We start from the raw sequence: 27,702 nt of genomic DNA, 5'->3' as shown, positions 1-27,702 counted from the left end.
CTGCTGCGCCCCGCGCCGCGCCCCGCACCCCGCCCGCCACGGCCTGCGTCCGCCACCGGAAGCGCCCTCCTAATCCCCGCAGCGCCACCGCCATCGCCGCCATAGTCGTGGGGCTTCTGGGGCTGCTGGGGCTGCCCGCCGCGCTGCCTGCGCCGGACCGGAGCGGGTCCAGTCCCGGGCGCGCCGCCGCGGGAGAGGTGAGAGCGCTGGCTAGACAGGGGCCGAATGCGGCCGGATTCGGGGCGGGGGCCTTCAGACTTAGGGTGGAACACTGGAATAGGGTGTGGGGAATTCGGACCGCTGTAAAGGGATCCGACTTTGGGTGGGGGTCTCCGGACTTGGGGTGGGGAATCTGGATGGGGACTGGGGCATTCGGACCTTGGGTGGGGATCTTTGGACCGGGATGGGGTCCCCAGACTCCTTGTGGAAGGCTGAGGTTGAAGATCTGTGCTGTGATGAGGGGCTCCAGATAGCGGTGGGAGATCCCGCTTCAAGACTGGGTTGGGGGTCCAGACCAGGAGGATAAGCCTGTCCCTGGAGTAGGGCTTGACCTGGTGAGGGTGTGGCAGAGTCACAGGGGAGGGTCCCACTTGGTCCTTGGGCTGGGATCAGACTCTCAGAGCTGGAGAGTTGCAGGAGGCCTGGGGGAGGGTCTGTGGAGCCCCAGACTCAGAGGGCCTTGGTGACTTCTCCAACAGGCTCCCTGTTGGAGGCCTTGGGGTACCCCAGGGCCTTTCCCTGCAAGAGAGTGGCTGCTCCACCAGGAAGGGGCCCAGGACTCCCCAGGGTCAGGGGGATGTGTGGTGTGCAAGACCACGTGGGAATGTTAGAGAAAGGGGAAGTCACTCCGGGTCTGCCCTGCTAACAGGCTTGCTTTTTGGATTTTTCCAGACAGGGATTTTTGTGTCCTGTTGCTTTTTATTGTTTAAAGTGACCCTCCAAGTCTGAGGGACCATGGGAGCTGCCCTGCAGAGCCCAGTGAGACACTAGTTAATGCAGAAAAAACAGATTTTACTTGGTAACTACTGACAACATGAGAAAAAGCTGGCTCCATGCTGATTTGTCTAGACGTGCCTGGAGTTTAAAGGGAGAGTGAGGGAGTAGGAAGGGGTGGGGACTCAGTAGAGTTAGGGAAATAGAAAATCACCAAAACTGGGAAGGGAGGGTTGGCCCCTGTGAAACCAACTGATCTGGGTTTGCCACTGGAGCTTACCGAAGTCAGGCCCCCAACCTCCCACAGAGACTGGGAGACAGGGGCCCCATCCTCAGGTGTTGGCTGGAACACACAGGAAATTCTTGTGGCAGCCTTGAACTTCTCAGGCAGGCACTTTAGAGGGGGCTAGGATCGTTCTGGGAATGTGGCCTTGAGCTGTTAGGAGCTATGTTAGTGTTCGTTCCAGCCTGGATAGGCCAGGGTGAGGCCCAGTGGAGAAGGGGACTCCAAGGAGCCTGGCTGGAGTGTGGGGAGGGAGGGTCTTTGTCAGCACTCCCCCTGTGCAAGAGGAGCAGAGACACGCTTCTTTCCTCTCAACAGTACCCATCCATTTTCTGTTCTGTGTTGTGTTCATAAAGTACCAGCGGGACCATCTGTTGAGACTTGGTAGCAAAGGATTTTTGCTGGATGATGCAAGCAGTCAGGCATTTTAATGAGGAAACAAAAATAACAGGCCAGGCACAGTGACTCATGTCTGTAATCCCAGCACTTTTGGAGGCCGAGGAGGATCACTTGAGGCCAGGAGTTTGAAACAAGCCTGGGCAACGTAAAGACCCCATCTCTACAAAAAATTTAAAAATTAGCCTGGCTTGGTGGCATGGGCCTGTAGTTCCAGCTACTTGGGAGGCTGAGGTGAAAAGATCGTTTGAGCCTGGGAGGTGGAGGCTGCCATGAGCCATGATCTTGCCTCTATACTCCAGCCTGAGCAACAGAGAGAGGCCCTATCTTAAAAAAAAAAAAAAAAAAAAAAAGGAAAGAAAAGAAAAAGAAAAACAAAGATGAATGGAGCTGTTGATGAACCCAGTTTTTGAGCCTACAGGGCAGCAGTTGAGGATTCTGGCCTTTGGGCCCTAACAAGGCCAGCAGGGGCACTCAGGGATTTCCTGGTGTGTGGTGTGAAGTCTGTGATGATGGCATAGGCATCGGTATCCCAGTTGTGGTTACTTTCTGGAGAGAGCATGCAGCAGGCAGGAGCTGGAGGGGGGTCTTCCTGGGCGGCCTGTGTAGCAGTGGCACCAGGCACAAAGGCTGCCCCTGGAGAATCTGTTGTGGTGCTGAGTTCTTTCAAGTTTATATCAAGTTTTCCGGCTTCAGTCTGCAGGGCTTTTTTTTTTTTTTTTTTTTTTTCAGATCCTGGGGGCAAAGGGCAGCTACAAGACCACCTGAGTCTCAATAGGTATTTGAGTTCTTGGTGACACCAAGTCAGGGAGGAGACAAATTGGAAATGTCAGTCTGAGAGAGTGGTAGGTAGCCAGATACTGAAGGAAAGTAGATGGGAGGATTTGGTAAGGGCTGACGTGTAGGAAGGCAGTGACAGTCCAAGTGATGGGCAGATCATAAAACCTCAAGGATAGGCCGGGCCTGGTGGCTCATGCCTGTAATCCCAAGCACTTTGGGAGGCCGAGGTGGGCAAATCACTTGAGTCCAGGAGTTCGAGACCATCCTGGCCAACATGGCAAAACCCTGTCTCTACTAAAAATACAAAACATTAGCCCCGGGCGTGGTGGTGCACTCAGGAGGCTGAGGCAGGATAATCGCTTGAACCTGGAGGTGGGGGGCTGCAATAAGCCGAGATCGCACCACTGCACTCTAGCCTGGGCAACAAGAGCGAAACTCCGTCTCGAAAAAAATTAGGCTGGGAGTGGTGGCTCACGCCTATAATCCCAGCACGTTGGGAGGCCGAGGCGGGTGGATCACAAGGTCAGGAGATCGAGACCATCCTGGCTAACATGGTGAAACCCCATCTCTACTAAAAATACAAAATTAGCCAGGCGTGGTGGCAGGCACCTGTAGTCCCAGCTACTCGGGAGGCTGAGGCAGGAGAATGGTGTGAACCCGGGAGGTGGAGCTTGCAATGAGCCGAGATCACGCCACTGCACTCCAGCCTGGGCAACAGAACGAGACTCCGTCTCAAAAAAAACACCTCAAAGACAGTGAACTAGACTAGGATCTGACAACTCCCAAGGGGGTGTTATATTTCTCCACTGAAGCATAGCATTTCTCTTTACAAACGCTTCCCTTTTTGATTGAAGATAATCAAAGTGAGATTATTCTTATTTACCAGATAATTCTGGTCTCATTAAATTTGGCCTGATTATTTACATAAATGCAGCATGAACAGTAATTGACCACACAGGCCTTTTTAAGTTTGCTGAAACTTTTAATAGGGAATCTTAGATTGAGCTCTTTAAAGCCTTTCGAGGTTAGGAAGCCAAGCCAAGAACTTCCAACCAGAATTCACCTGCAGTGTCTATAGTTTTGGGTGAATTCCTCTCTTCTTGAGGTCCCTGAAATATCCCAAGGTTCCTGGGCCTTGGAACCTTGGGATATTTGGAAGTGACTTTCCTTACTCACATGTAAGACCAAGAACCCCGTAAGCCAGATACCAGGCCAGATTTTTCAAGAGCTCTTTGTAAGCAATGGCTCCACAAAGTCAACCTGAAAGCCATCTGGTCATACCTGATTCTATGTGCATCATCCTCAAACAGGACATTCCAGTCCAAACCTTGGTAATAGAGCCAGTGTTTCCAATTGTGTCCTGTTACAAGGAGAACAGATTCTTATTGAAGTTATTCAATAACTATATTGCAATGAAAATAGACTACTCAATAATAGTTTCTGATTTTTGGAGGGATCAGGCCGGAAGAAAAAGATAATTGCTTCTATTTTGTTTAGAGAAGTATCATTTACTATAATATTACGAGTCATTGATAGGTTAAAAGAAAAGGGAAAGGTTTCTTTCTTTTTTTTTTTTTTTTTTTTGGGGCAGAGTCTCGCTCTGTCGCCCAGGCTGGAGTGCAGTGGCGTGATCTCGGCTCACTGCAAGCTCTGCCTCCTGGGTTTACACCATTCTCCTGCCTCAGCCTCCTGAGTAGCTGGGACTACAGGCACCCACCACCACGCCCGGCTAATTTTTTGTATTTTTAGTAGAGACAGGGTTTCACTGTGTTAGCAAGGATGGTCTCGATCTCCTGACCTCGTGATCCACCCGCCTCGGCCTCCCAAAGTACTGGGATTACAGGCGTGGGCCACCGTGCCCGGCCAGGGAAAGGTTTCTTTTTTTAATATCCAGAAAATAAAATATAAAGAGCCAACAATATTCTGAACAAAAGTCATAAAAAGATTGTAGTCATCCTTCAGCAGTTTACTCAGTTGCATGCAGGTACTGAATTCTTGTTCTGCTTGATCTTGGGCTAGCAGGTACATGAACCCATCATTTCTCAACCAGTGGAGATCCTGGCTCAGTGCAGTCATGTGGTCTCAAAGTTAAGAAATGCTGTCACGCCCAGGTGCAGTGGCTCAGGCCTGTAATCCCAACAGTTTGGGAGGCCAAGGTGGCTATATCACTTGAAGTCAGGAGTTCGAGACCAGCTTGGCCAACATGGTGAAACCCTGTCTCTACCAAAAAATACAAAAATTAGCCAGTTGTGGTAGCAGACACCTGTAATCCCAGCTACTCGGGAGGCTGAAGTGGGAGAATCGCTTGAACCCGGGACATGGAGGTTGCAGTGAGCCGAGATCACACCACTGCACTCCAGCCTGGGCAACACAGTGAGACTCCATCTCAAAAAAAGAAATAAAGAAATGCTGTCAGAAGCCTACCCCAGAGTACCTGTCATGGGCCTTTTCATTGGTCCCTTTTTGTTGAAGATGAAGCACTTTGCCCTGTAGCTGATTGCAAGAGCTTTCAGGAAAGCATCAGAGTAAAACTCTAATGACAAAAGACTTAAAATAGTGTAGTTAAATATCTAATGAGAGATCATTACAAAATCAAATGATTTACAAGGAATATTGGTTATTTATGACACATAGCTTTTTAAATAATAACCAGAATGATGATTGCTGTTATATGAGGACATGTCATTGGCAGAAGGGTATTCACCAGTTTGTGGGAACTTTATACAATATCTGGAATCCTTATATTAACATTTACCAATATACATATAACTCAAGGAAGTTTAAATAGCATTAAAAAAATTTTTTTTTAGTTTTTTTTTTTTTTTTTTTGAGACAGAGTCCCACTCTGTTGCTCAGGCTGGAGTGCAGTGGCACGATCTCGGCTCACTGCAACCTCCGCCTCCTGGGCTCAAGCAATTCTCCTGCCTCAGCCCTCCAAGTAGCTGGGATTACAGGTGTGCACCATCACACCCAGCTAATTTTTGTATTTTTAGTAGAGATAGGGTTTCACCACATTGGCCAGGCTGGTCTTGAACTCCTGACCCCAGGTGACCTGCCCACCTTGGCCTTCCAAAGTGTTGAGATTACAGGCGTGAGTCACCGCGTCCGGCCCTAAATAGCATTTTTTATTTGACAGCACCTTGCATGAAATTCTGTAGGGTCCAGCCCTACAGGGTCTGTGGGTTTTTCTCCCCGTGTGCAGAGACGAGAGATCATAGAAATAAAGACACAAGACAAAGAGAAGAAAAGACAGCTGGGCCTGGGGACCACTACTACCAAGACGCGGAGACCGGTAGTGGCCCCGAATGCCAGGCTGCGCTGTTATTTATTGGATACAAGACAAGGGGGCAGGGTAAGGAGTGTGAGCCATCTCCAGTGATAGGTAAGGTCACGTGGGTCACGTGTCCACTGGACGGGGGACCTTCCCTGTTTGGCAGCCGAGGCGGAGAGAGGAGACAGCTTACGCCATTATTTCTGTATTTCAGAGACCTTTAGTACTTTCACTAATTTTGTTACTGCTATTTAGAAGGCATAGCCAGGTGTACAGGGTGGAACATGAAAGCGGACCAGGAGCGTGACCGCTTAAGCACAGCAGCACAGGGAGATGGTTAGGCCTCTGGATAACTGTGGGCAGGCCTGACACTCCACAAGAGGTGGTGGAGCAGAGTCTTCTCTAACTCCCCCAGGGAAAGGGAGACTCCCTTTCCTGGTCTGCTAAGTAACAGTTGCTTTTTCTAGGCACTGACGCAACTGCTAGACCAAGGTCCGCTAAGTAACGGGCGTCTTCCCAGGCGCTGACGTTACCACTAGACCAAGGAGCCCTCTAGTGGCCCTGTCCGGGCATAACAGAAGGCTCACACTTGTCTTCCGGTCACTTCTCACCGTGTCCCTTCAGCTCTTATCACTGTATGGCCTGGTTTCTCCTAGGTTATAATTGTAGAGTGAGGATTATTATAATATTGGAATAAAGAGTAATTGCTACAAACTAATGATTAATAATGTTCATATATAATCATATCTATGATCTATATCTAGTATAACTATTCTTATTTTATATATTTTCTTTATTATACTGAAACAGCTCGTGCCCTCGGTCTCTTGCCTCGGCACCTGGGTGACTTGCTGCCCACAAAATTCACCATGAAATAAACCTAATTAGTTTAACATCTCTCTTACAAGGTCACAGGACAGATCCTTTGAGGTCTTCCAGAGGCCCTCCAGGAAATCTCAAGTCAGTTTGAGATCAAGACAATGTCACAGGCCACATGCAGTGGCTCACGCCTATAATCCCAATACTTTGGGAGGCCGAGGAGGGAGGATTGCTTGAGCCCAGGAGTTTGAGACCAGCCTGAGAAACATGCTGAGGCCCTGTCTCTACAAAAAAAAAAATGGAAAAATTAGCTGGGCATGGTGGTACATGTCTGTAGTCCCAGGTACTCTGAAGACTGAGGTGGGAGGATCACTTGAGCCCAGGAGTTCAAGGTTGCAGTGAGCTGTAATTGCACCACTGCACTCCAGCCTTGGTAACAGAAGTGAGACTCTGTCATTAAAAAAAATTTAGGCCAGGTGCGGCGGCTCACGCCTATAATCCCAGCATTTTGGGAGGCCAAGGTGGGCAGATCACCTGAGATCAGGAGTTCAAGACCAGGCTGGCCAACATGGCAAAACCCCATCTGTACTAAAAATACAAAAATTAGCTGGGCGTGGTGGCATGTGCTTGTGGTCCCAGCTACTTGGGAGGCTGAGACAGCAGAATTGCTTAAGCCTGGGAGGCAGAGGTTACAGTGAGCCCAGATCACACCATTGCACTCCAGCCTGGGTAACAGAGCGAGACTCTGTCTCAAAAAAAAAAAATTTTTTTTAAAGAAACTTTATACATAAATCCATTCAATGATTATGAGGTCAATTCTAGCCAGCTTTGACCTCATAACATAAAATTTCTTTTCTGCAGACTTTCTTGAGGCCAGGAGTTCAAGACCAGCCTGGGAAACATAGGGATAACTTTCTGTATCCATTCACGGTTGCTTTTGTTTTGAGACAGAATCTCAGTCTGTCACCCAGGATGGAGTGCAGTGGTGAGATCTCAGCTTACTGCAGCCTCGACCTCCTGGGCTCAAGCGATCCTCCTGCCTCACCCTCCCAAGCAGCTGGGACTACATGCATGCACCACCACACCAGGCTAATAATTTTTGCGTTTTTTTATAGAAACAGGGTTTCACCATGTTTCCCAGGCTTGTCTCGAATTCCTGGGCCATTCTTTGTCCCATATTTTTCCTCTTTTTGTAATTTTACTTCAGGACAAAATTACATCCTTTCTTTAACAAAAACACTCTACATTCTTTGCATACTTTTCATATAAAAACACATCCTATCTTCCTCCCATACTTTGTATATGAAATTGTTTCCCTCATTCTTATTGTTTCTAGGAGTTTTGTTTTCATATATTGATTATAATTTTTAACCATTAGTAACCGGTTTTTTTTTTTTTTTTTTAAAGAGACAGCGTCTTGCTCTTTTGCCCAGGCTGGAGTGCAGTGGCACAATCAGGACTCACTGCACCCTTGAACTCCCAGGCTCAAGTAATTCTCCGACCTCAGCCTCCCAAAGCACTGAGATTACAGGCATGAGTCACCACGCCCGGCCATAACTTGTATTTTACAAATAAAACTAGGAAGAAGACAATTGGAAATTGTCTGTCATTTACCAGTTTATTGGCAAATTTTATGAATAGACCATCTTATAATCTCTAGAGGTATATCCTTTTTATAGTACAATGTTTTTAAGTGCTGAGAACATGTTTATTAACAGACCAGAATACCTGTAGCCAGTCTGTACCATATAAAAATAAGAAGCCAAAAAGTACAAAAGTTATGCTTAATAATGAATGTTTCAGCACTTTCTTCTCTTCAGGTATTATTTAGATATTCAATGAATGTCTATTATTTAACTTTACTTAGTATGACTCTGAGGTTGAAAGTTACTGAAAACATCTTGGAAGCTTTTTTAGGCCAATATACTATCAAATGCAATTAACAAAACACAACTCACTAGTTTATATAAGAGCTAGTTCTCACTTTTTTTTTTTACTCTATTTTATATATTTTTTCTTTTCGTTTCTTTTTTTTGTTTTTTGATTTTTGTTTTTTGTTTTTTTTGTAGAGACAACATGTTGCTGTGTTGCCCAGGCTGGTCTTGAACTCCTAGCCTCAAGTGATCCACTTACCTTGGCTTCCCAAAGTGCTGAGATTACAGGTGTGAACCACCACCCAGCCCTATTTTACATTTTTATCCGAACTGTGTTTCTGGCAAATTGGACAAGTTAAGGGTCACTTGCTCAGTGTGAGGGGAAGGCTTTCTACCTGTATTTGTGGATAAGACCTTTACGACTTGTTTTGCCCTAATGGATGACTACATGTTTCCAGTGAGCTCAGCTGGTTGCTTTTGTGGGTCCCTGAGGCACTGCAAGCCCCTGATGGGGCAAGAAGCCTAAAGTTCCAGGGACCATGGGGAGTTGAGGGGCTAGAGGGGGAAGAGAGAGGCCTGCAGCAGGGGCTGAGGGGTGGAGGAGGCCAGACTTGAAGGGGGTGTCTCCTTCAAGAGAAAGTAGTGGGGTGTGGAGGTGATAGGAAGGGAGAGGCCTGAGAGGAGCTAGTTTGGGGAGATCTCAAGTATCCCAAAGGAGCCACTGATGTTCCAAATTATCCTTGGTAAAGTCACATCAACAAGGAAGGAAGCAGACAGAGGCGCACTTGTCCCTCGCAGTTTTGTTTTGACATGCTGATTAAAGTAGTGCAGAGGGCATGATCAGCAGGGCTCTAGTAAGAAGCTCCCACGGGAGGAGCAGGAACACAGAACAGAGGGGGCAAGACAGCTCCACTAGGAGTCAGGAGTGAATCCCCTCTGGGAACGAGGCGCCAGGAAGAAGAACTTCCAGCCCAGGAGGTAGGTACTGTTCAGAAGAAGCCTGGGGCAGGCGCGGTGGCTCACGCCTGTAATCCCAGCACTTTGGGAGGCCGAGGCGGGCGAATCACGAGGTCAGGAGATCAAGACTATCCTGGCTAACGCGGCGAAACCCCATCTCTACTAAAAATACAAAAAATTAGCCGGGCGTGGTGGTGGGTACCTATAGTCCCAGCTACTTGGGAGGGAGGCAGGAGAATGGCATGAACCCGGGAGGCAGAGCTCGCAGTGAGCCGAGATCACTCCACTGCACTCCAGCCTGGGCAACAGAGCAAGACTCTGCCTCAAAAAAAAAAAAAAAAAAAAAAGCCTGGGACTCTTAGCGCCTCAGAGCCTTACTCAGAATCATAAAATCATAAGAAGCAATGTCTGTCCTCACTGCTGCATCTGATGTTCTTCCGGACCATTGGATCACAAATCAAACCATGTGACTCCCGCATGAGCAGGCAGAGTGGAGATAACACGGATCACTGTGCACACTGTGGGCTCCGGTTGTTGCATCCGAGGGTTGATCGGATGGTGGTTCCCATCCAGATCCAAGTCCTGGCCCCTGATCGCAGAGAAACACAGCCGGACATTAAAGTGATGAGGACAGAAATTATAATATTTGGTGACCAGTGACAGGAGGGGAGAGAGCCGAGCTCCTCTCCGATTTGTGCAAAGAAGTGGGGAGTGGGGAGGAAGAACAGTGGGAACTCAGTGGAGTGAGGAAAGTGGAAAATTACCAAAAGCAGGAAGGGAGGGTTAGCCTTGGGAAACCTATCTGGGTTTGCCATGGAGGCTTACTGAACTCAGGCCCCCAGTCCCACAGAGACTGGGAGACAGGGGCCCCATCTTCAGGTGTTGGCCAGAACACACAGGAAATTCTCTTGGTAGCCATGACTTTCTCAGGCAGGCACTTTGAAGGGGGCTGGGATCATTTTAGGAATGAGGCCTTGAGCTGTTAGAAGCCATGTGCAGTATGGCTCACACCTGTAATCCCAGCACTTTGGGAGGCTGAGGCTGGAGAATCACTTGAGGCCAGGAGTTTAAGACCAGCCTGGGCAACGTAGCAAGACGCTGTCTCTACAAAAATAATTTTTAAAAAATTAGCCAGGCACTGCGGCATGCCCCTGTGTAGTCCCAGTTACTCAGGAGGCTGAGTAAGCAGGAGGACTGCTGGAGCCCAAGAGTTCAAGGTTGCAGCAAGCTGATTGCACCACTGCACTCCAGCCTGGGCAGCAGAGGTGATCACGCCACTGCACTCCCCCCTGTGCGACAGAGCGAGACCCTGTCTTTAAAAACAAATAAGGCCAGGCAGGTGCGGTGGCTCATGCCTGTAATCCCAGCACTTTGGGAGGCCAAGGTGGGTGGATCACGAGGTCAGGAGATCGAGACCATCCTGGCTAACACGGTGAAACCCTGTCTCTACTAAAAACACAAAAAAATTAGCCAGGTGTGGTGGCGGGCGCCTGTAGTCCCAGCTACTGGGAGGCTGAGGCAGGAGAATGCCATGAACCCGGGGCATGGAGCTTGCAGTGAGCCGAGATTGAGCCACTGCACTCCAGCCTGGGCAACAGAGCAAGACTCCGTCTCAAAAAAAACAAAAAACAAAAAAACAAAAAAAAAAACTGCTGGGCACAGTGGCTCACGCCTGTAATCCCAGCACTTTGGGAGGCCGAGGTGGGCAGATCACAAGGTCAGGAGTTCAAGACCAGCCTGACCAACATGGTGAAACCTTGTCTCTACTAAAAATACAAAAATTAGCTAGGCGTGGTGGTGTGAGCCTATAATCCCAGCTACTCAGGAGGCTGAGGCAGGAGAATCGCTTGAACCCAGGAGGCGGAGGTTGCAGTGAGCCGAGATCGCGCCACTGCACTCCAGCGTGGGTGACAGAGTGAGAGCCCGTCTCAAAAAATAAATAAATAAATAAATAAATAAATAAAATGAAGCAGCAGCAGCTTTGTTAGTGTTTGTTCCAGGCCTGATAGGCCAAGGTGAGGCTCAGCCGAGAAACATGCTCAGAGGAGCCTGGCCGGAGTGTGATGGGGGAGTCTGTCCAGGCTGCTGCCATGATGGGCCTCAGGACTCATGGCCTGGGCACTGGGGGTGGGGCTGCCAGCCAGCCTTGAGGAGAGCAATGAGGAGGTCAGATTCCACTCACATCCAGTGCGTTCTGGATGCAGGCCTGGCCCAGAGCCTGGTCCAGATGCTGGGGCTTTGTTTTTTTGTTGTTGTTTTTTTGAGACGGAGTCTTGCTCTGTCGCCCAGGCTGGAGTGCAGTGGCACTATCTCCACTCACTGCAACAACCTCCACCTCCACGGTTCAAGCGATTCTCCTGCCTCAGCCTCCTGAGTAGCTGGGACTACAGGCACCCGCCACCATGCCCGGCTCATTTTTTGCATTTTTAGTAGAGACAGAGTTTCACCATGTTGGCCAGGATGGTCTCCAACTCCAGACCTTGTGATCTGCGTGCCTCAGCCTCCCAAAGTGCTGGGATTATAGGCGTGAGCCACTGTGCCCAGCCAGCTTTGTTTACAGTACCCAGCAGCTGCCAAAATCGTCCCCATTCCCAGGCAGGGCAGGCTCCCAGGCTCAGTCCAGCGGGGCAGATGGCCAGCCTGCACGTCACCCCACTAGGCATGTCCAGGCCCTTTCTGCCCCTTCCTAAAGGCACCCCTGTCCTTTCTGTCCCCTCCACACTGAGCCGAGCCGGCCTCCACTCTTGCCCCAGGCCTGCCCTCTGCTGGGGGCCAGGATGCTGAGCTCCTGCCACGTGAGCAGGTTGACCTGCAGGGGGTCTCCAAGCAGGTGCCACGACAGAATCCGATGTGACCAGAACACCCTTGAAGGATAAAGCAAATGTGCGACTACCATGCAGGTCTGGCCCGTGGAAGGGAGGGGAGGGGGCCCCAGCGGGGCCACAGTAAAGGAGTGGAGGGGCCCCATAGGCAGGGATGGCCCAGCTGGCCCCCTGGGGCTGTGGATCTGCAGGTGCAGTGCAGCCTCTTGCCTCTCTCAGCCCAGCCCTTGCATCTGCCTCTTGGTGTGTCTGTGAAGACAAAAGTCACCGTGGTCTCTGCAGCACCTGGCTTGAAGCAGGTGTGCAGTCCATGTGAAAGCCTTCCCTTTAGCTCCTAGGTATTGAGTCCAAAAAAAAAAAGCCTTCCCCTGAGCCTGGGGGCCTGGCCCTACTGAGGATACCAGACGGGGGGAGGCTACAGGAGGCTGCCCTCTGCCTGGCCATCTGACCTTCCATTCTGACCCCTTCCCTTCCACACCAGCCCCTTTCCCTATGTAGGGTGCAGTCTTTGTTGCAACTGCTCACCTCTGCCATGGTCGGATGAGAGCAGCCACGGACAATGTGTGTGCAATTGTGCGTTTTTTGTTTCATTTTGTTTTGAGACAGAGTCCCACTCTTGTTGCCCAGGCTGGAGTGTAATGGCGCCATCTCGGCTCACTGCAACCTCTACCTCCTGAGTTCTAGCGATTCTCCTGCCTCAGCCTCCCAAGTAGCTGGGATTACAGGCATGCATCACCATGTCTGGCTAATTTTGTATTTTCAGTAGAGACTGGGGTTTCACCATGTTGGTCAGGCTGTTCTTGAACTCCTGCCCTCAGGTGATCCACCCGCCTCAGCCTCCCAAAGTGCTGAGATTACAGACTTGAGCCACCGTGCCTGGTTGATTGTGCGTTCTGGTAAGGCTTCATTTACAGAAATAGCAGGTAGGCCCCTCACAGGGTGCCCAGGGCAGGTGCACTGTCTCACCTCTTCTCAGGTGTCACGGGGGTGAGAGGCTAGTCCTCTGCCTCCTCCTTCCTCTCTGCAGGTTGGAGAAATGACAGCTTCTTGTACTGAGGGTTATGAGATAGTGGCAGGAGGGGGACACTCCCAGAGTGCTGCCAGAGAGAAGCCAGGCCCCATCTGGATTTGATGGCATTTTTATTGTGGTGGTGTTTTAGAGACAGTGTCTCTGTCGCCCAGGATGGATGACATGGTGCAATCATGGCTCACTCCAGCCTCCAACTCCTGGGCCCAAGCAATCCTCCCACTTCAGCCTCCTGAGTAGCTGCAGCTATAGCCATGCCTGGTTCAATGGGTATTTTGTGGCCATTAAACTTCTGGTCATTCCTTTAGATTCCCAGAGGCTGGATGGAGGTGAGTGGCCAGCCCCTGGGTCCAGAGATGAGCGCGGGGCCTGGCTGCAGCCTGTGGGGTCTCCCAGGCTGGCCTCCAGGTGTCCTCTCAGCCTGTCTACAGGCCCTGCCCAAGCGTGTGGCCTACCTGGTGCTGCCTGGCCTGTCTCTAAGCACCTGTACTGGCTCTCCCTGGATTACTGGATTGCAGTCGAATCCCCTGCCAGAATCCTGGTCCCCCTTTATCACACCGGATCAGCCCTGAAGGGCACGGCTGCTTGCAGCAGTTCCAGCCTTCGCTGGGGGTTTCCAGCCCTGTTGAGCAAGCCCCAGGTAGGGCCCTCTGCAGCCTCCGTGGGGGACCTGTGTGCTGAGCAGAGCTGCCCCTGTGTGTAAACGCTTAGAACTGGTCTCCTTCCTGCCATCTGTGTCCTGTTTGTCACATGCCTGTGGCTCTATGCTTGTCTCCCCGACTGGGCCGCCAGCCCTGAGAGGGCAGGATGAGGCACTTCCAAGCCACAGTGGCTTTCAGTGTGCAGGGGGCTGTTGGCATTGGTTCTGTGTTCTGGAATAGTGAGGACAGTGTGCCCCAAATGGCCAGTGGCCTTTCTGAGGGTCACTGCAGCTGCATGTTGGCCCTCTGTAGAGAACGGAGGATGCACAGCCATTTCAGGGCACAACCCGAGGTCTCCTGAGCTTGCTGTGCAGCCGAGTCTTTCTCTCCGTGGCCCCTGGTAGCTGTCTTTCTCCCAGGAGGAGGAGAAAGACACCTTCCTGAGCAGGAAGATGTGGGTGAATAGAGACCAAAGTGTCAATCACTCTTCAGACAGAGGTGATAGCAGAATGAGCAAAACTGATGGACCCCAGATCTTTGCAAAAGGAACAAAGTCAGTTTCTAGTTATCTTTCTTTCTTTTTTTTTCTTTTTTTTTTTTTTTTTTGAGATGGAGTCTCGCTCTGTCGCCCAGGCTGGAGTGCAGTGGCGTGATCTTGGCTCCCTGCAACCTCTGCCTCCCGGGTTCAAGCTATTCTTCTGCCTCAGCCTCCTGAGTAGCTGGGACTGACAGGCGCTTGCCACCACGCCTGGCTAATTTTTGTATTTTTAGTAGAGACGGGGTTTCACCATATTGGCCAGGCTGATCTCGAAATCCTGACCTTGTGATCTGCCCACCTCAGCCTCCCAAAGTGCTGGGATTACAGGCATAAGCCACCACACCGGGCCCATTTTCTAGTTATCTTTTATGGATTTTTTAAAGTTAGCCTAGAAACCAGGTCATAGAATTAGTTTATTTTTTAATTTCTTATAGAGACAGGGTCTTACTATGTTGCCCAGAGTGGTCTTGAACCCCTGGGCTCAAGTGATCCTCCTGCCTCCACCTCCCAAAGTGTTGGGATTACAGGTGTGGCCACTGCTCCAGCCATAGTTCATATTTTTAAAGGATTTTTAAGAGTCTCATTTCACTGATGTTACTTGCAGTATATTTATGGAAAACATTCCTGTCTTTTTTTTTTTTTGGAGACAGAGTCTCACTCTGTTGCCCAGGCTGGAGTGCAGTGGCATGATCTCAGCTCACTGCAAGCTCTGCCTCCCGGGTCCACGCCATTCTCCTGCCTCAGCCTCCCGAGTAGCTGGGACTACAGGTGCCTGCCACCACGCCCGGCCAATTTTTTGTATTTTTAGTAGAGACGGGGTTTCACTGTGTTAGCCAGGATGGTCTTAATCTCCTGACCTCGTGATCTGCCCGCCTCAGCCTCCCAAAGTGCTGGGATTACAGGCATGAGCCACGGCGCCCGGCCAGCATTCCTGTCTTTTAAAGAAAGATGAGACCAGATGCAGTGTTGTGCACCTGTGGTCCCAGCTACTCAGGAGGATGTCTTGAGCCTGGGAGTTCAAGGCTGCAGCTGCAGTGAGCCTTGATCACACCACTGCACTCCAGCCTGGGCAATTGAACAGGACCCTGTCTCTAAAGAAATAAAATAAAGGCAGATGAATGTCATCTAGGGTGTGTTCAATGTGAGAGAGAATACTGACCAGGTGACAGAGGTGATGGACTCTCTAGCTCTGCAGCAGACTGCTGGGCAGAGAAGCTTGGGCAGGCCTGGCACTGAGGCCCAGAGGCTTCATGCTCTTTAGAGCCGGAGGTGTCAAGCCCAGCTGCCTGTGTCCTGGCCGCACTGTGAGGCACTGAGGATGCCCTCACAGGTGCATGTGCATGTGGCAAGCATGTGCAGGTGCTGTGTGGACACGATCATGCCTGCCCTCTACTGTGCTGGAGAGGTAAGACCATCAGCAGTTTCACAGAGGAGGGAACGTGGGCCTCGCGGGTGTCTCATGAGCTTGCGAGCTGATGGCCAGGCAGCCGGTGCAGAAGGTTCATCCATTTTGATGAACTGTGAATTCATCTGTACTTTATTCATTTTAATAACTGAATCATACCTCATTGTATGGCTCTACCATGTTTTATTTATCCATTCAGGTGCTAACGGATGGAAGGGTTGTTTCTACATTTTGGCCATTGTGGATGATGTTGCTATGCATATTGGGGTATGAGTATCTGGTTTAGTCCCTGTTTTCAATTCTTGGTATACACGTAGGAGTACAATTGCTGGGTCATATGGTAGTTCTATGTTTAACTTTTTTTTATTTTTAATTTTTTTGGGTTTTTAAGAATTTTTTAATATTTGTGGGTACATAGCATGTTTAATTTTTTTTTTTGAGACGGGGTCTTGCTCTGTTGCCCAGGCTGGAGTGCAGTGACAGGATCACAGCCCAGTGCAGCCTCAACCTCCTGGGCTCAGGTGATCCTCCCACCTCAGCCTCCCAAGTATCTGGGACTACAGGTGCAGACCACCACGCCTGGCTAATTTTTAAATTTTTTATAGAGATGGGGTCTTGCCATGTTGCCCAGACTGGTATGGGACTCCTGGACTCAAGCAATCCTCCCATCCCAACCTCCCAAAGTGCTGGAATTACAGTCGTGAGCCACCAGGTCTGACCACATGTTTAACTTTTTGAAGGACTACCAAACTGTTTTCCACAGCATTCACACCAGCAATGCAAGAGGGTTCCCATTTCATCACATCCTTGCTAACACTTGTTATTTTCCTTTAAAAAAAAAAAAAAAGCCAGCTGGGCACGGTGGCTCATGCCTGTAATCCCAGCACTTTGGAAGGCCAAGGGGGTGGAGCGCTTGAGCTCAGGAGACCAGCCTGGGCAAAATATCAAGAACCCACCTCCACCCCATCTCTACAAAAAAAAAAAAAAAAAGCTGCGTGTGGGGTGGTGCACATCTGTCGTCCCAGCTACTTCGGGGGCTGAGGCAGGAGGATCCCTTGAGCCCAGGAGGTCGAGGCTCCAGTGAGCTGCGATCGCGCCACTGCACTCCAGGCTGGGCGACAGAGTGAGACCCTGTCTCAAAAAACCAAAAACAAAAAAGCATATTTCAAGCATACACAAAAGCAGAGAAAATTCCCCTCGGTCCTCCGGCCTGCACCCCGCCGCCCCCCACCACAGGGGCATTCAAAACTGTCTTTTTGCCTCTCTGTAAGGTAAAGGGGGACTCTTGATGCTCCCCAGACCACGCAGCCAAAGTAGGGCGATCGGATCATAGGGGTCCCGAGTCGGACACTGAGCTGGTGTGCCCACTCTCGAGTCCTGGGACCCCAAACTAAAGGAGCTGTTCCTTTTCCCCATGGAGGGCTGACGGGGCAAAATCCCAGCGCTGGGAACAGCCGAGCAGCTTTGAGCAGCACAGGTGGGTTTCTACGTGGCTTTCTTTAAAGGGAGGCCTCATTCTCGGCTTTTCAGGACCCGCCCTCCATTTCCTCACTTGCCTGCTCTTTCGTCCTGCGAAACTGGGCAGTGGCCGGTGACAGCGCAGGGTCAGCCCTCGGATGGCCAGGTGGGCGTGATCCCACTCTCCTCCGTGGCTGGGTGGGCGTGGTTCCAAAGTCAATTGGATGTGGTCCCGCCTCCCTGCCGGCCCAGTGGGCGGGGCCTCCCCTCCCACACCAGCTGGCAGAGACGAGGGTGGGCGGGGAGGCCCTACGGGGCTAGGGCTGAGCGGAGGTGGTTAGCTGTCCGGAGGTGGGGTGGGCAGGGGCCAGGGCTCTGTTGGTGGCCCGGGGCAGCCAGTCCCTCTGCTCAGGGCTTCAGTTCCTCACACTCACAAGGGAATCCCAGCGCTCTCCTCTGGCGGTTGCTGGAGGGCCTTGTGAGGTGGCCGTGGGCACTGCAGCCCCCAGGCACTGCATTGGGGCCTGGGCGTGTTGGCCTTTGAGCCTTTGGCCTTGAGCACTTCCCCAGCCCCCATGGCTCTTGGCCGTTGGGGCCCAGTTGGCCGCAGAGCCGCGGGCAGGTGGGACAGGCGGGCACTGGGTGCCTCCTGGCACCAGCCAGGCCCAGCCTGCAGAGTGGAGTGGGCCGGTCCCTCCTGCCGGGCAAAGGAAGGGGGCTTCGGGCTCCTCCCTGCTGTGGCCTGCTCCCCTCTGCTGCCTCCCACTAGCCCTGGGAGACACTGCCTGCAGATTTATGAACAGACAGACCTAGAGATTAGACATTCAAAAGCCAAATTCTTGCACAATTCAAGTATTAACGCAGATTTGGATTTATAATTTGGGACTCCAAGGTCTACCAAGTAATTTGCTGTTTCAGCAGAATAGCCCTTTTAATTTGGGGTATATATTTCTAACACTTACTGTTTTTTAAATACGGAGAGTAAACAAAGTGGCCCATTATCTGACCACACAAATACTAGTAGTAGTAATTATAGATAAATAAACCATAGCAGATAAATAATAATAAACAAAGCAACAGGGTGTGTCATAGGAAATCCCCACCATGAAGAAAGGAGCAAGGTGGAAAGTTCTGGCTTCTTCAGGTCTGCATGGTCCCTCTCCACCATGGTTCCCCCTGTCATCTTCCTGCCAGAATAAGGACACTGTCCTTAGGGAAGCACCATCTCGTTTTTTCCCCACGAGCCCCGTGGGTCATGGCACGTCCTGCCCCACTGGGAAACACAGTGGGCCACAGGTTTCCCTGCAGGCCTGGGACCCTTTCCCAGGGTAGCAGCAGAAAGCAGCATGATTCCCACTCCTGCAGCTGTGGACAGGGGCACCCCCACTGTCACTGAGCCCTGCACCGGGTTCCGTCACCTGCTCGGGGCTCTGGCCTTTGGCCTTTTCCTGGGAGCTGCATGTTGGCCACTGTGACCCATTTGTCTCATCATCTTTTTCTTACTGGTTTGTGTATGTTCTTGGTAAACTAGCCCTTGGTCTTACACATCATTTCCAAGGTACTAAGGACTCTTCAGGGGAAATACAACTTGAGCAGAGTGGTTCCCTCCTCCTGTGGTTCACGAGGTGCAGGTGCACACGCACATAGCCCACAAGGCAGTGTGGACAGGGACCAGGAGACTGCCCCTGGGGTCCCTGGCTGGGGGACACTAGTAGGGATGTCCTTTGGCCTCTCTGAGGCCTTCTGCTGTCTCTTCTGAGGCCGGAAAGGCAAAGCACTGCCCTCGCCCTGCTAGGGAAGGCTCGGGCTCAGGCCAGGCTGGCCCTATCTGGGGAAGGGGCTCAGATATCTGGACCTTGGTCATCACCAGGTTAGGGTTTATGTTGATGATTATCCAAAGGCAAAATTGATTTCCACAGAAATAACATCTGCTTTGCTGCCGAGCTCAGAGGAGATCCCAGACTCTTCCCACAGCCAGAGGGCTGGAGCCTGCTCAGAGGTGCTTTGAAGGTGAGTTGGCCAATGGAAGCCGGGGCAGTACCAGGGTGGGTACAGATTCCGGCCCTGCATGGGCACAGGTCTGCTGAGCACATGTCCACTCTGCCTGTGTAAACAGGCCACGTGGCCTGAAATCCCCTAGAAGCCTGGTGGCCGCATGGCCTCCCCCTAGGGTGGAGCCTCTGCTTCCCTGTTCTCTCCTGCTCTGTCCTCTGGTGCCCTGAGGCTGGCCTCCAGGGGTGTCCCCTCTGTGGCCCTCGGCCTGCCTCCTCGTCTGGGTGTGCCTTTCTAAAATGGAGTGTCCAGCGGAGAGTGGGATCTCCTATGCCACTGGGAGTCCAGGGCCCCATCCCAGAAAGACCTCTGAGTGACCACAGGGGCCCTAGAGGAAGTTTCCTTGTGTCCTTCCCATTTTAGGGTCTGTGACCTGAACCCCTAGGCTTCTGCCTCAGGCCTCCTGTGCTCTGCTCTCTGCCTGCTAGGTCCCCTCACCAGGCTTCTGTCTGTCTGGTTCCCAGGCTACCTGCCTGGAGGGTCACACCAGGAGGATTTCAAACAGGTTTCAAGTGGGGTCACTTGCCATCACTGTGCCCCACGAGGTACACTGTTGTGGGTGGCAGGGCTGGCCTTTTTCATCTGGGACATGCCACGTTGCTGTTCCCAAGGGGAATGGTGAGTGGGTCTGTCCTGGTGTGCCTGGCCTGGGGACTGCCAGTGTCCTTACTTGGACACTCAGTGAAAAGGCCACATGAATCCCTGGGGTGTCCAGAGCATGGGTGACCAGCACGGGCTCACCACATGAGGCCAAGGGGCTGCACCATGCAGCCTCTCCTTTGGCCACCCGTCACTACCCCTAACTCCGGGCTCTGGGGCTTCCCTACCCCTGGGTGTCCTCTAAGCCAGCTGGGAGACAACAGCCTGAGTCTGTGTCTGCTTCTGTATTTTGTGCGGTTTTAGAGGATCCCTGGGCTGCCTGGGGAAGCACCCAGGGCCAGGGAGTGTGACCCTGCAGGCTCCACACAGGACTGCCAGAGGCACACACCTGCTCTGTCCACCCGAGGGCACCAGAGGGCACGAGAAGGCTGGCTCCCTGGCGCTGACACGTCAGGCAACTGAGGCACATGGCTGGTATCTCTGAACCTTGCTCCTCTGCGAACACAAGGGGGCGATGGTGGCACTCCAAGCAAAGGGGCGTGTGGGTGCTGCAGGAGGAGCACAGAGCACTGGCGCCCCTCCCCTTCCGCCCTGCAGATGCTGGAGGCCCCGCCTCTGCTGCTGGCAGCTGTGTTGCTGGGCCTGGTGCTGCTGGTGGTGCTGCTGCTGCTCCTGAGGCACTGGGGCTGGGGCCTGTGCCTTATTGGCTGGAACGAGTTCGTCATGCAGCCCATCTACAACCTGCTCATGGGTGACACCAAGGAGCAGCGCATCCTGCACCACGTGCTGCAGCATGCGGAGCCCGGGAATGCAGAGAGTGTGCTGGAGGCCATCGACACCTACTGCGAGCAGAAGGAGTGGGCCATGAACGTGGGCAAGAAGAAAGGTGGGATCCGGGCCGGCAGGTGCTGAGCTCTGGGACAGGGACCCAGGACCAGGCATCAAAGCCCTTACAGGAGCAGCTGTTATCACCCCGTTTCCAGGGGGCTGGGAACCCTGGGATATGCCCAGATAGGGCTGGGGGGCTCCTCTGGAGTCCCAGGGTGCCAGGGTCCCTGATGACCCCTCCAGGCCCTGCTGCCTGCTGCCCCAGGACAACAGGCCCCCACACTCACAGGGTCTGACGGTGGTGCAGTTGCCCTTGAGCTCTGCTCTGGCCACCACGGGACCTGCCTGGGGACCAGTCAGACGGGTTCTCCTGGGCCCGCCCCCGGCTTGCACTTCAGCCTGGGGCACAGGATGTGTTACTGGGCTCACGGAGTGACTCAGGGAACTAGCGCCGCCCCGGGGCCCAAACGCGGGCAGTTCGGGGATTCAGAGAGGGCAGCTCTGTGTTAGGACACACTGGGGCCAGCCAGGAAGGGTGGAAAAGATAGGGACCAGCGTAAGCATAGAGGCTAAGGGACCATGGGAGCTCCAAGCGTGCTCACAGTGGGGACCAGGTCCTGGGGGCTGGGGACACCAGGGAGTTGTAAAAGACTCCTCCAGCGGGTAGGGAGGGTGAGCAGAGGAGGGCCAGCGGCCAGGCATTTGGGAGAGGCTGTTGCTCTTTGGGAGAGGTGGGGGGCCGTGCCTGGGGATCCAAGTTCCCCTCTCTCCACCTGTACTCACCTCTCCTCCGTCCCCCACCCTGCACAGGCAAGATCGTGGACGCCGTGATTCAGGAGCACCAGCCCTCCGTGCTGCTGGAGCTGGGGGCCTACTGTGGCTACTCAGCTGTGCGCATGGCCCGCCTGCTGTCACCAGGGGCGAGGCTGCTCACCATCGAGATCAACCCTGACTTCGCCGCCGTCACCCAGCGGATGGTGGATTTCGCTGGCGTGCAGGACAAGGTGCGCATGCCTGACCCACTGTCAGACCTGGAAAAAGGGCCAGGGCTGTGGGCAGGGAGGGCATGCGCACTTTGTCCTCCCCACCAGGTGTTCACACCACGTTCACTGAAAACCCACTATCACCAGGCCCCTCAGTGCTTCCCAGCCTGGGGCTGAGGAAAGACCCCCTCAGCAGCTCAGTGAGGGTGGTCTCACAGCTCTGGGTAAACTGCCAAGGTGGCACCAGGAAGGGCAGGGACAGAGTGGGGCCTTGTCACCCCAGAACCCTAAAGAAAACTGATGAATGCTTATATGGGTGTGTAGGGATGGCCTCCTGTCTGTGAGGGTGTGGGCACTGACAGGTGCTGTTCCAGGTCACCCTTGTGCTTGGGGCGTCCCAGGACATCATTCCCCAGCTGAAGAAGAAGTATGACGTGGACACGCTGGACATGGTCTTCCTCGACCACTGGAAGGACCGGTACCTGCCGGACACGCTTCTCCTGGAGGTGAGCCCCAACCAGGATGGCGTCTGTGCCAGCTGCTGCCCAGGGCCCATTCAGTCAGCCTCAGCCTCTCCAAAGAGCCAGGCATCCCAGCAGAGCCCTGTGTGGACAGAGCTCACTCTGGAGGCACCTCAGACACAGAGCTTGCTCTGGAGGCACCATCTGAGGTCCGGGAGTGTGGGGGACTGAGGAGGCCCTGTGGTGGGTGGAGATGGGTGGGGAACTGGGCCAGGGGCCTGGCTGGGTGGCCTGCTGGGAACTGGGGAGCCAACTGCCTGTGCAGGTGCAAAATGGGTAGCAGAAGTGGGGTGCACACCCCAGACCAGACACCAGGGCAGAAAGGGCACAGGACCAAGGAGATGGGGTGGGGAAGGGCCACTCTGGGCCCAGCCTGCTCTCCCCCAAGCAAGCCACTGCTCGTGCAAAGAAAGCATGTGTCTCCTGCAGATCTTCCTCCTGAGGCCCCATCTTGTGCGTTCCCCCAACCCAGCCCCACTGGCGAGGACCCTGAGTGCCCCGAGTGAAGCCAGGCAGCGGGTGGGGCTGTCCTTGCTTCCCTGGGGGGCGTGGGGCACTGGTGGCCCTTCACAGACTGATTTAAGGAGCCTCACATCAGTGACACACTGCCCCATCCCTCCCTGGTGGTCAGCAACACTGAGTGGCTCTGTGATCCTCCACTGAGCTTGGGACACCCACCTTCACGGCCTCCCCACCTGGTGCTCGCTCACCTGCAGCTCTCCCAGAAACTGGACACTGCTGTTAGCAGCCGGACTAGGAGCACAAGGGGCACAGCCCCCATGCCTGGCTAAGTAGGGCTGCTGGGCCCTGGACACGGATTGGAAGGAACCAGCACTAGCAGAAGCCTGAGGTGTCAAAGGGCAGAGAATGTTCCAGGAACAATGGGAGTCAGGGCACACAGGACTTTGGGCAGGTGAGGATGAGGTTAGACCTGTCTTCGGGAGCTGGGCTCAGGAGCTCATGCCTGTAACCCTTCCACTTTGGGAGGCTACGGCAGGAGGAGCGCTTGAGGCCAGGAGAGTTCAAGACCAGCCTAGGCAACATGGCAAAAAAAAATATGTATATATAGATATGTATTTTAGATGGAGTCTTGCTCTGCCACCAGGCTGTAGTGCAGTGGCACGATCACGGCTCACTGCAACGTCCGCCTCTTGGGTTCAAGCGATTACCCTGCCTCAGCCTCCTGAGTAGCTGGGACTACAGGCGCGCACTGCCACACCCGGCTAGTTTTTTGTATTTTAGTAGAGACGGGGTTTCACCACGTTGGCCAGGATGGTCTCAATATCGTGACTTCGTGATCCGCCCGCCTCGGCCTCCCAAAGTGCTGGGATTACAGGCGTGAGCCACTGTGTCCGGCCTTATTCCAGCTTTTAAAACAACAAAAAACAACAAAAACTTTTCTGGAAAGATCCCTGTCAGCCTTGTGGAGTGTGGAGAGGGCTGTGGGGGCGGCATTTCAGATGCCCTGAACTCACGAGGAGGCACTGAACCCTGGCCGTGGAGACGGAGGACCTGTAGTGGCCAAGGGGGTGAGCAGTGGGAGGGTGGGAGGGAGACCTACGGGCCAAGACAGGGTAGCTGGAGGGGGGCTCACCCCTGACAAAGGAGCATGATGCTGGCAATTGGGTACTGATGGCAGAGAGCAGGCGCTCAGCCAGATGGGCTTCACTTGGGCAGGAAAGACACCCACAGCTGGGCCTGCGTTACTGCGGCCGAGTTTCAGCAGCTGTGATGTGGGTGCTAATTACAGGGGCCTGCCTTCATAGAAAAGTAGCAAACATTGCAGTTTAGTAACTAGGAAACTAATAGTTTTCTCAGTACTGCTTGCGCAAAGCTGGTAATTATCTCAAAAGAAGCAAAGTCATGAAGCGGGAAGTCATGAATTGGAAATGGGTGTCCTTGTTAAACGCACATCTGCACACTCAGGGCTGGGGCCCTGTGCCCCCTTGTAGAGGGTTAGGGGACAGCCTGGCTCTTGTGAGGGCCTAGCCATCCCCTCAGTGGGTTCTGTGAGCATCGGAGGCACGGAGGGTGAGGGGCTCAGGAGCAGGTTGCAATTCAAAATCAAGGGCTGCTTTGAGGAGGCCTCTCCACCGGGCTGCCATAGTCACCAAGTCCAGCCCACGCCCAAAGAAAGAGGAATGAGTTCCCCCTTAAAAAATAAAGAGAAAAAGACAGAGTCTTGCTCTGTGCCCAGGCTGGAGTGCAGTGATGACATCATAGCTCACTGTAGCCTCAAACTCCTGAGCTCCAGTGATCCTCCCACCTCAGCCTCCTGAGTAGCTAGGACTAAAGGCATGCACCACTACACCTGGCTAATTTAAAATTTTTTTGTAGAAATGGGGTCTCCCTATGTTGCCCAGACTGGTCTCAAACTCCTAGCCTCAAGCGATCCTCTTGCCTCAACCTCCCAAAGTGCTGGGAGTACAGGTGTGTGCTCGGTCTGAGGCTCCAACTTTTTGTTGTTATTGTTGTTGTTTTTTGAGACAGTCTCTCGCTCTGTCGCCCAGGCTGGAGTGCAGTGGCGCGATCTTGGCTCCCTGCAACCTCTGTGAGGCTCCAACTCTTGAAGGGAGGAGAGTCTAAGGAGGGTGGGCCAGATGAAAACCACCCCAGCATAGTGTCACCTGCTCCTCTGACACTGTCACTTCTCCATGGCATTAGATTTTCAGTCCTGCTCAGATGCTGATGCATGTTTAGCCAGTTCTCCAAGTGGTCTGAGTAGCTGGTAGGAGGCTTGCAGTGTCGGGGGACAGGCAGGACAGGTGCTGCCTTCTTTCCCCTCTTGACCAGTTTCGTAAAGGAGTGGGCCCCTGGCAGCCTCCAAAGGTGACCCATGCTCCTTTCTGCCCTTCCCTCCTTCTTTCCTGTTTAACTCGTGCAGGTGCAGTGGTCTGGTGTCTTTCAGTCCGCTGACGTCTCTGTATCCCTGATGACCAGATCGGGCTCCTGAGTCCCCTGGCGCAACCCGAGAAGTCCAGGAGCCCAGGCCCCTCACTCATGCACTCCCTGGCTGGGACTGGAAGGCAGCCGCCCTGCTCGAGGCCTAGGCCATTGTCCTCCTCCTGGGTGGTGCTTTGTTCTACGTCTTTTCAGCTGACATTGCTAGGACATTTTTTTTTTTTTCTAAATGAAAACACATCATGATTCATGGTGGTACTTCCTGCTCAACTCCGGACCTTGGGGCTGTCCCCTGACCTCACTGACCTTGCAGCTGTGTGGTGTCCATACTGTCACGTGAAAGCCCCCTGCTTTCTCTGCAGCACACGGGCTGGAAACGACTGCCACCCACCACCAGGACAGCTGCAAGCCCTGTGGGACTCTCCAGGCCCATCCCAGAGGGATGTGGGGTCGGATTCCAGTGTTTCAAGGCACCTGCCTGCAAATTGATTTTATTATACTTTAGATGTTTGAGATTGCTTGTTAACTTTGGTGACTAAGTCAAATCTCCAAGGCAAGGTGACTGAGGTGTCCCTTGCCCTGGTAGGTCCTTCCTCCCCATAGGCAAACACTTCCTCTCAAGGTTTCTTTATTGTTTATGTGATGTAAGCAAACCCTTTTTTGATAGCTTTGATAGGCAAGCATCCTATGATCCTATGTGGACCCCACAGGCCATGCCCTATGGTTGCATGTCCAGTAACAACTCCTTCCTTCTGCACAGAACCCAGGCAGAGAAACTCTGTGTCCTCCCAGGGCCCAGGCACCGGTGAAGATGGGGGGTCTGCAAATGCAGGAGCTTGGGGATGTCCAGAACTGACCCCAACGGGCAGGCTTGTTGGTGGGAGGTCTGCCCCACCTCAGCCCTGCAGGGTCACCCTGGTCAGGCCAATATTGTCTCCAGGGACCATACCAGCAACCCCTCTCCCTGGGTGCCTCTACCTCGTAGGCCTGAGTTCCTGGCACTGGGTGTTGAGGGCCCCACTGTTTCCACTCATCCAGCTAGCATTTATTGAGCACCTACTGTGTGCCACATGCTGTTCTAAGGGATGGATACTCCTGAGATGGATACAGGAGCTGATGAGAGAAAGGTCCCTGTCCTCACGGGGCCCACGTTCTAAAGGTGGCACCCGAGTCTCGTACAGTCCTTTCCTGCAGGAGTCACGCTGGGCAGAAAGTGGAAACCTGGCCCCAGGGGCTAGGCACAGGCGTGGTGCCGTGGCCTAGCGAGGAGCACCCATCCTGGTTTGGGGCAGGTTCTCTGGGCACTTCTGACCCTCACCTCCCCCATCCCCCGGTCTGTTTGCAGGAATGTGGCCTGCTGCGGAAGGGGACAGTGCTACTGGCTGACAACGTGATCTGCCCAGGTGCGCCAGACTTCCTAGCACACGTGCGCGGGAGCAGCCGCTTTGAGTGCACACACTACCAATCGTTCCTGGAATACAGGCAGGTGGTGGACGGCCTGGAGAAGGCCATCTACAAGGGCCCAGGCAGCGAAGCAGGGCCCTGACTGCGCCCCCGGCCCCCCTCTCGGGCTCTCTCACCCAGCCTGGTACTGAAGGTGCCACAGACGTGCTCCTGCTGACCTTTTGCGGCTCCAGGCTGTGTCCTAAATGCAAAGCACACCTCGGCCGAGGCCTGTGCCCTGACATGCTAACCTCTCTGAACTGCAACACTGGATTGGTCTCCTTTTTTAAGACTCAATCATGACTTCTTTACTAACACTGGCTAACTATATTATCTTATATACTAATATCATGTTTTAAAAATATAAAATAGAAATTAAGAATCTAAATATTTAGATATAACTCGACTTAGTACATCCTTCTCAACTGCCATTCCCCTGCTGCCCTTGACTTGGGCACCAAACATTCAAAGCCCCCCTTGATGGACGCTAATGCTAAGGGCGGGGCCCCTAGCTGGCTGGGTTCTGGGTGGCACACCTGGCCCACTGGCCACCCAGCCACAGTGGTGTAGATGTCAGCCCTCCTGCAGCTAGGCCAGGGGCACCTGTTAGCCCCATGGGGACGACTGCCAGCCTGGGAAATGAAGAGGAGTCAGCCAGCATTCACACCTGTCTGACCAAGCAGGCGCTGGGGACAGGTGGACCCCACAGCAGCACCAGCCCCTCTGGGCCCCATGTGGCACAGAGTAGAAGCATCTCCTTCCCTACTCCCCACTGGGCCTTGCTTACAGAAGAGGCAATGGCTCAGACCAGCCCCCGCATCCCTGTAGTTGCCTCCCCGGCCCATGAGTGAGGATGCAGTGCTGGTTTGTGTCCACCTACACCCAGAGATGCCCCCAGCTCCTCTAAGGGGTCAGACTGCTAGCCACCTCAGAGGCTCCAAGGGCCCAGTTCCCAGGCCCAGGACAGAGATCAACCCTGTGCTGAGTTCACCTGCACCCAGACCAGCCCCTAGCCAAGACAGCACTCCTGGGCTCAAGGCCTGGCTAGCCCCCAGCCAGCCCACTCCTATGGATAGACAGACCACTGAGCCCAAGTGGACAAGTTTGGGGCCACCCAGGGACCAGAAACAGAGCCTCTGCAGGACACAGCAGATGGACACCTGGGACCAC

General features: G+C 53.2%; 3 protein-coding genes across 29 annotated transcripts in view; 1 reads left to right on the top strand and 2 right to left on the bottom strand.

The window, feature by feature from the left end:
- Nucleotides 1-394, bottom strand: part of TXNRD2 (thioredoxin reductase 2) — a 66,472-nt gene extending 66,078 nt beyond the window's left edge. For 5 of the 12 annotated variants that reach the window (XR_010125875.1, XR_010125874.1, XR_010125876.1 and 2 more), the window contains exon 1: nt 1-122. Coding sequence is in view for 5 of the 12 variants with exons in the window: in XM_063662831.1 (XP_063518901.1) it covers nt 1-103 (103 nt within the window). In the remaining 7 variants the exon portion in view is untranslated. Of the gene's footprint in view, nt 165-378 lie in introns of those variants that run through there. The other 7 variants (XR_010125872.1, XR_010125873.1, XM_063662833.1 and 4 more) reach the window with 4 other exon arrangements.
- Nucleotides 62-26,920, top strand: COMT (catechol-O-methyltransferase). 10 transcript variants are annotated; one of them, XM_054469227.2, is made up of 8 exons: nt 67-197; nt 8,552-8,644; nt 19,124-19,214; nt 20,160-20,330; nt 20,454-20,742; nt 21,495-21,688; nt 22,042-22,173; nt 26,435-26,920. In XM_054469227.2, exons 5-8 carry the CDS (start codon nt 20,454-20,456, stop codon nt 26,633-26,635), a joined length of 816 nt encoding a protein of 271 aa, XP_054325202.2. In that variant the 5' UTR covers nt 67-197; nt 8,552-8,644; nt 19,124-19,214; nt 20,160-20,330; the 3' UTR covers nt 26,636-26,920. The 10 variants fall into 10 exon arrangements, with proteins under 10 accessions (XP_054325201.2, XP_054325199.2, XP_054325202.2 ...); XM_054469226.2 differs by lacking the exon at nt 8,552-8,644 and having other exon boundaries at nt 62-197; XM_054469225.2 differs by lacking the exon at nt 20,160-20,330.
- Nucleotides 23,754-27,702, bottom strand: part of ARVCF (ARVCF delta catenin family member) — a 60,036-nt gene continuing 56,087 nt past the window's right edge. For 3 of the 7 annotated variants that reach the window (XM_063662823.1, XM_063662828.1, XM_063662826.1), the window contains 2 exons: nt 25,396-25,567; nt 23,755-25,314 (listed from right to left, as the gene is read on the bottom strand). In XM_063662823.1, the coding sequence (XP_063518893.1) occupies nt 25,271-25,314; nt 25,396-25,567 (216 nt within the window). In that variant the 3' untranslated portion in view covers nt 23,755-25,270. Of the gene's footprint in view, nt 25,568-27,702 lie in introns of all 7 variants that reach the window. The other 4 variants (XM_063662820.1, XM_063662821.1, XM_063662827.1 and 1 more) reach the window with 3 other exon arrangements.

Source organism: Pongo pygmaeus, chromosome 23, assembly GCF_028885625.2.
Source record: "Pongo pygmaeus isolate AG05252 chromosome 23, NHGRI_mPonPyg2-v2.0_pri, whole genome shotgun sequence".
Classification (NCBI taxonomy): Eukaryota; Metazoa; Chordata; class Mammalia; order Primates; family Hominidae; genus Pongo; species Pongo pygmaeus.
The sequence above is the reverse complement of the archived record's forward strand: the minus strand, read 5'-3'. Positions and strand labels throughout refer to the sequence as shown.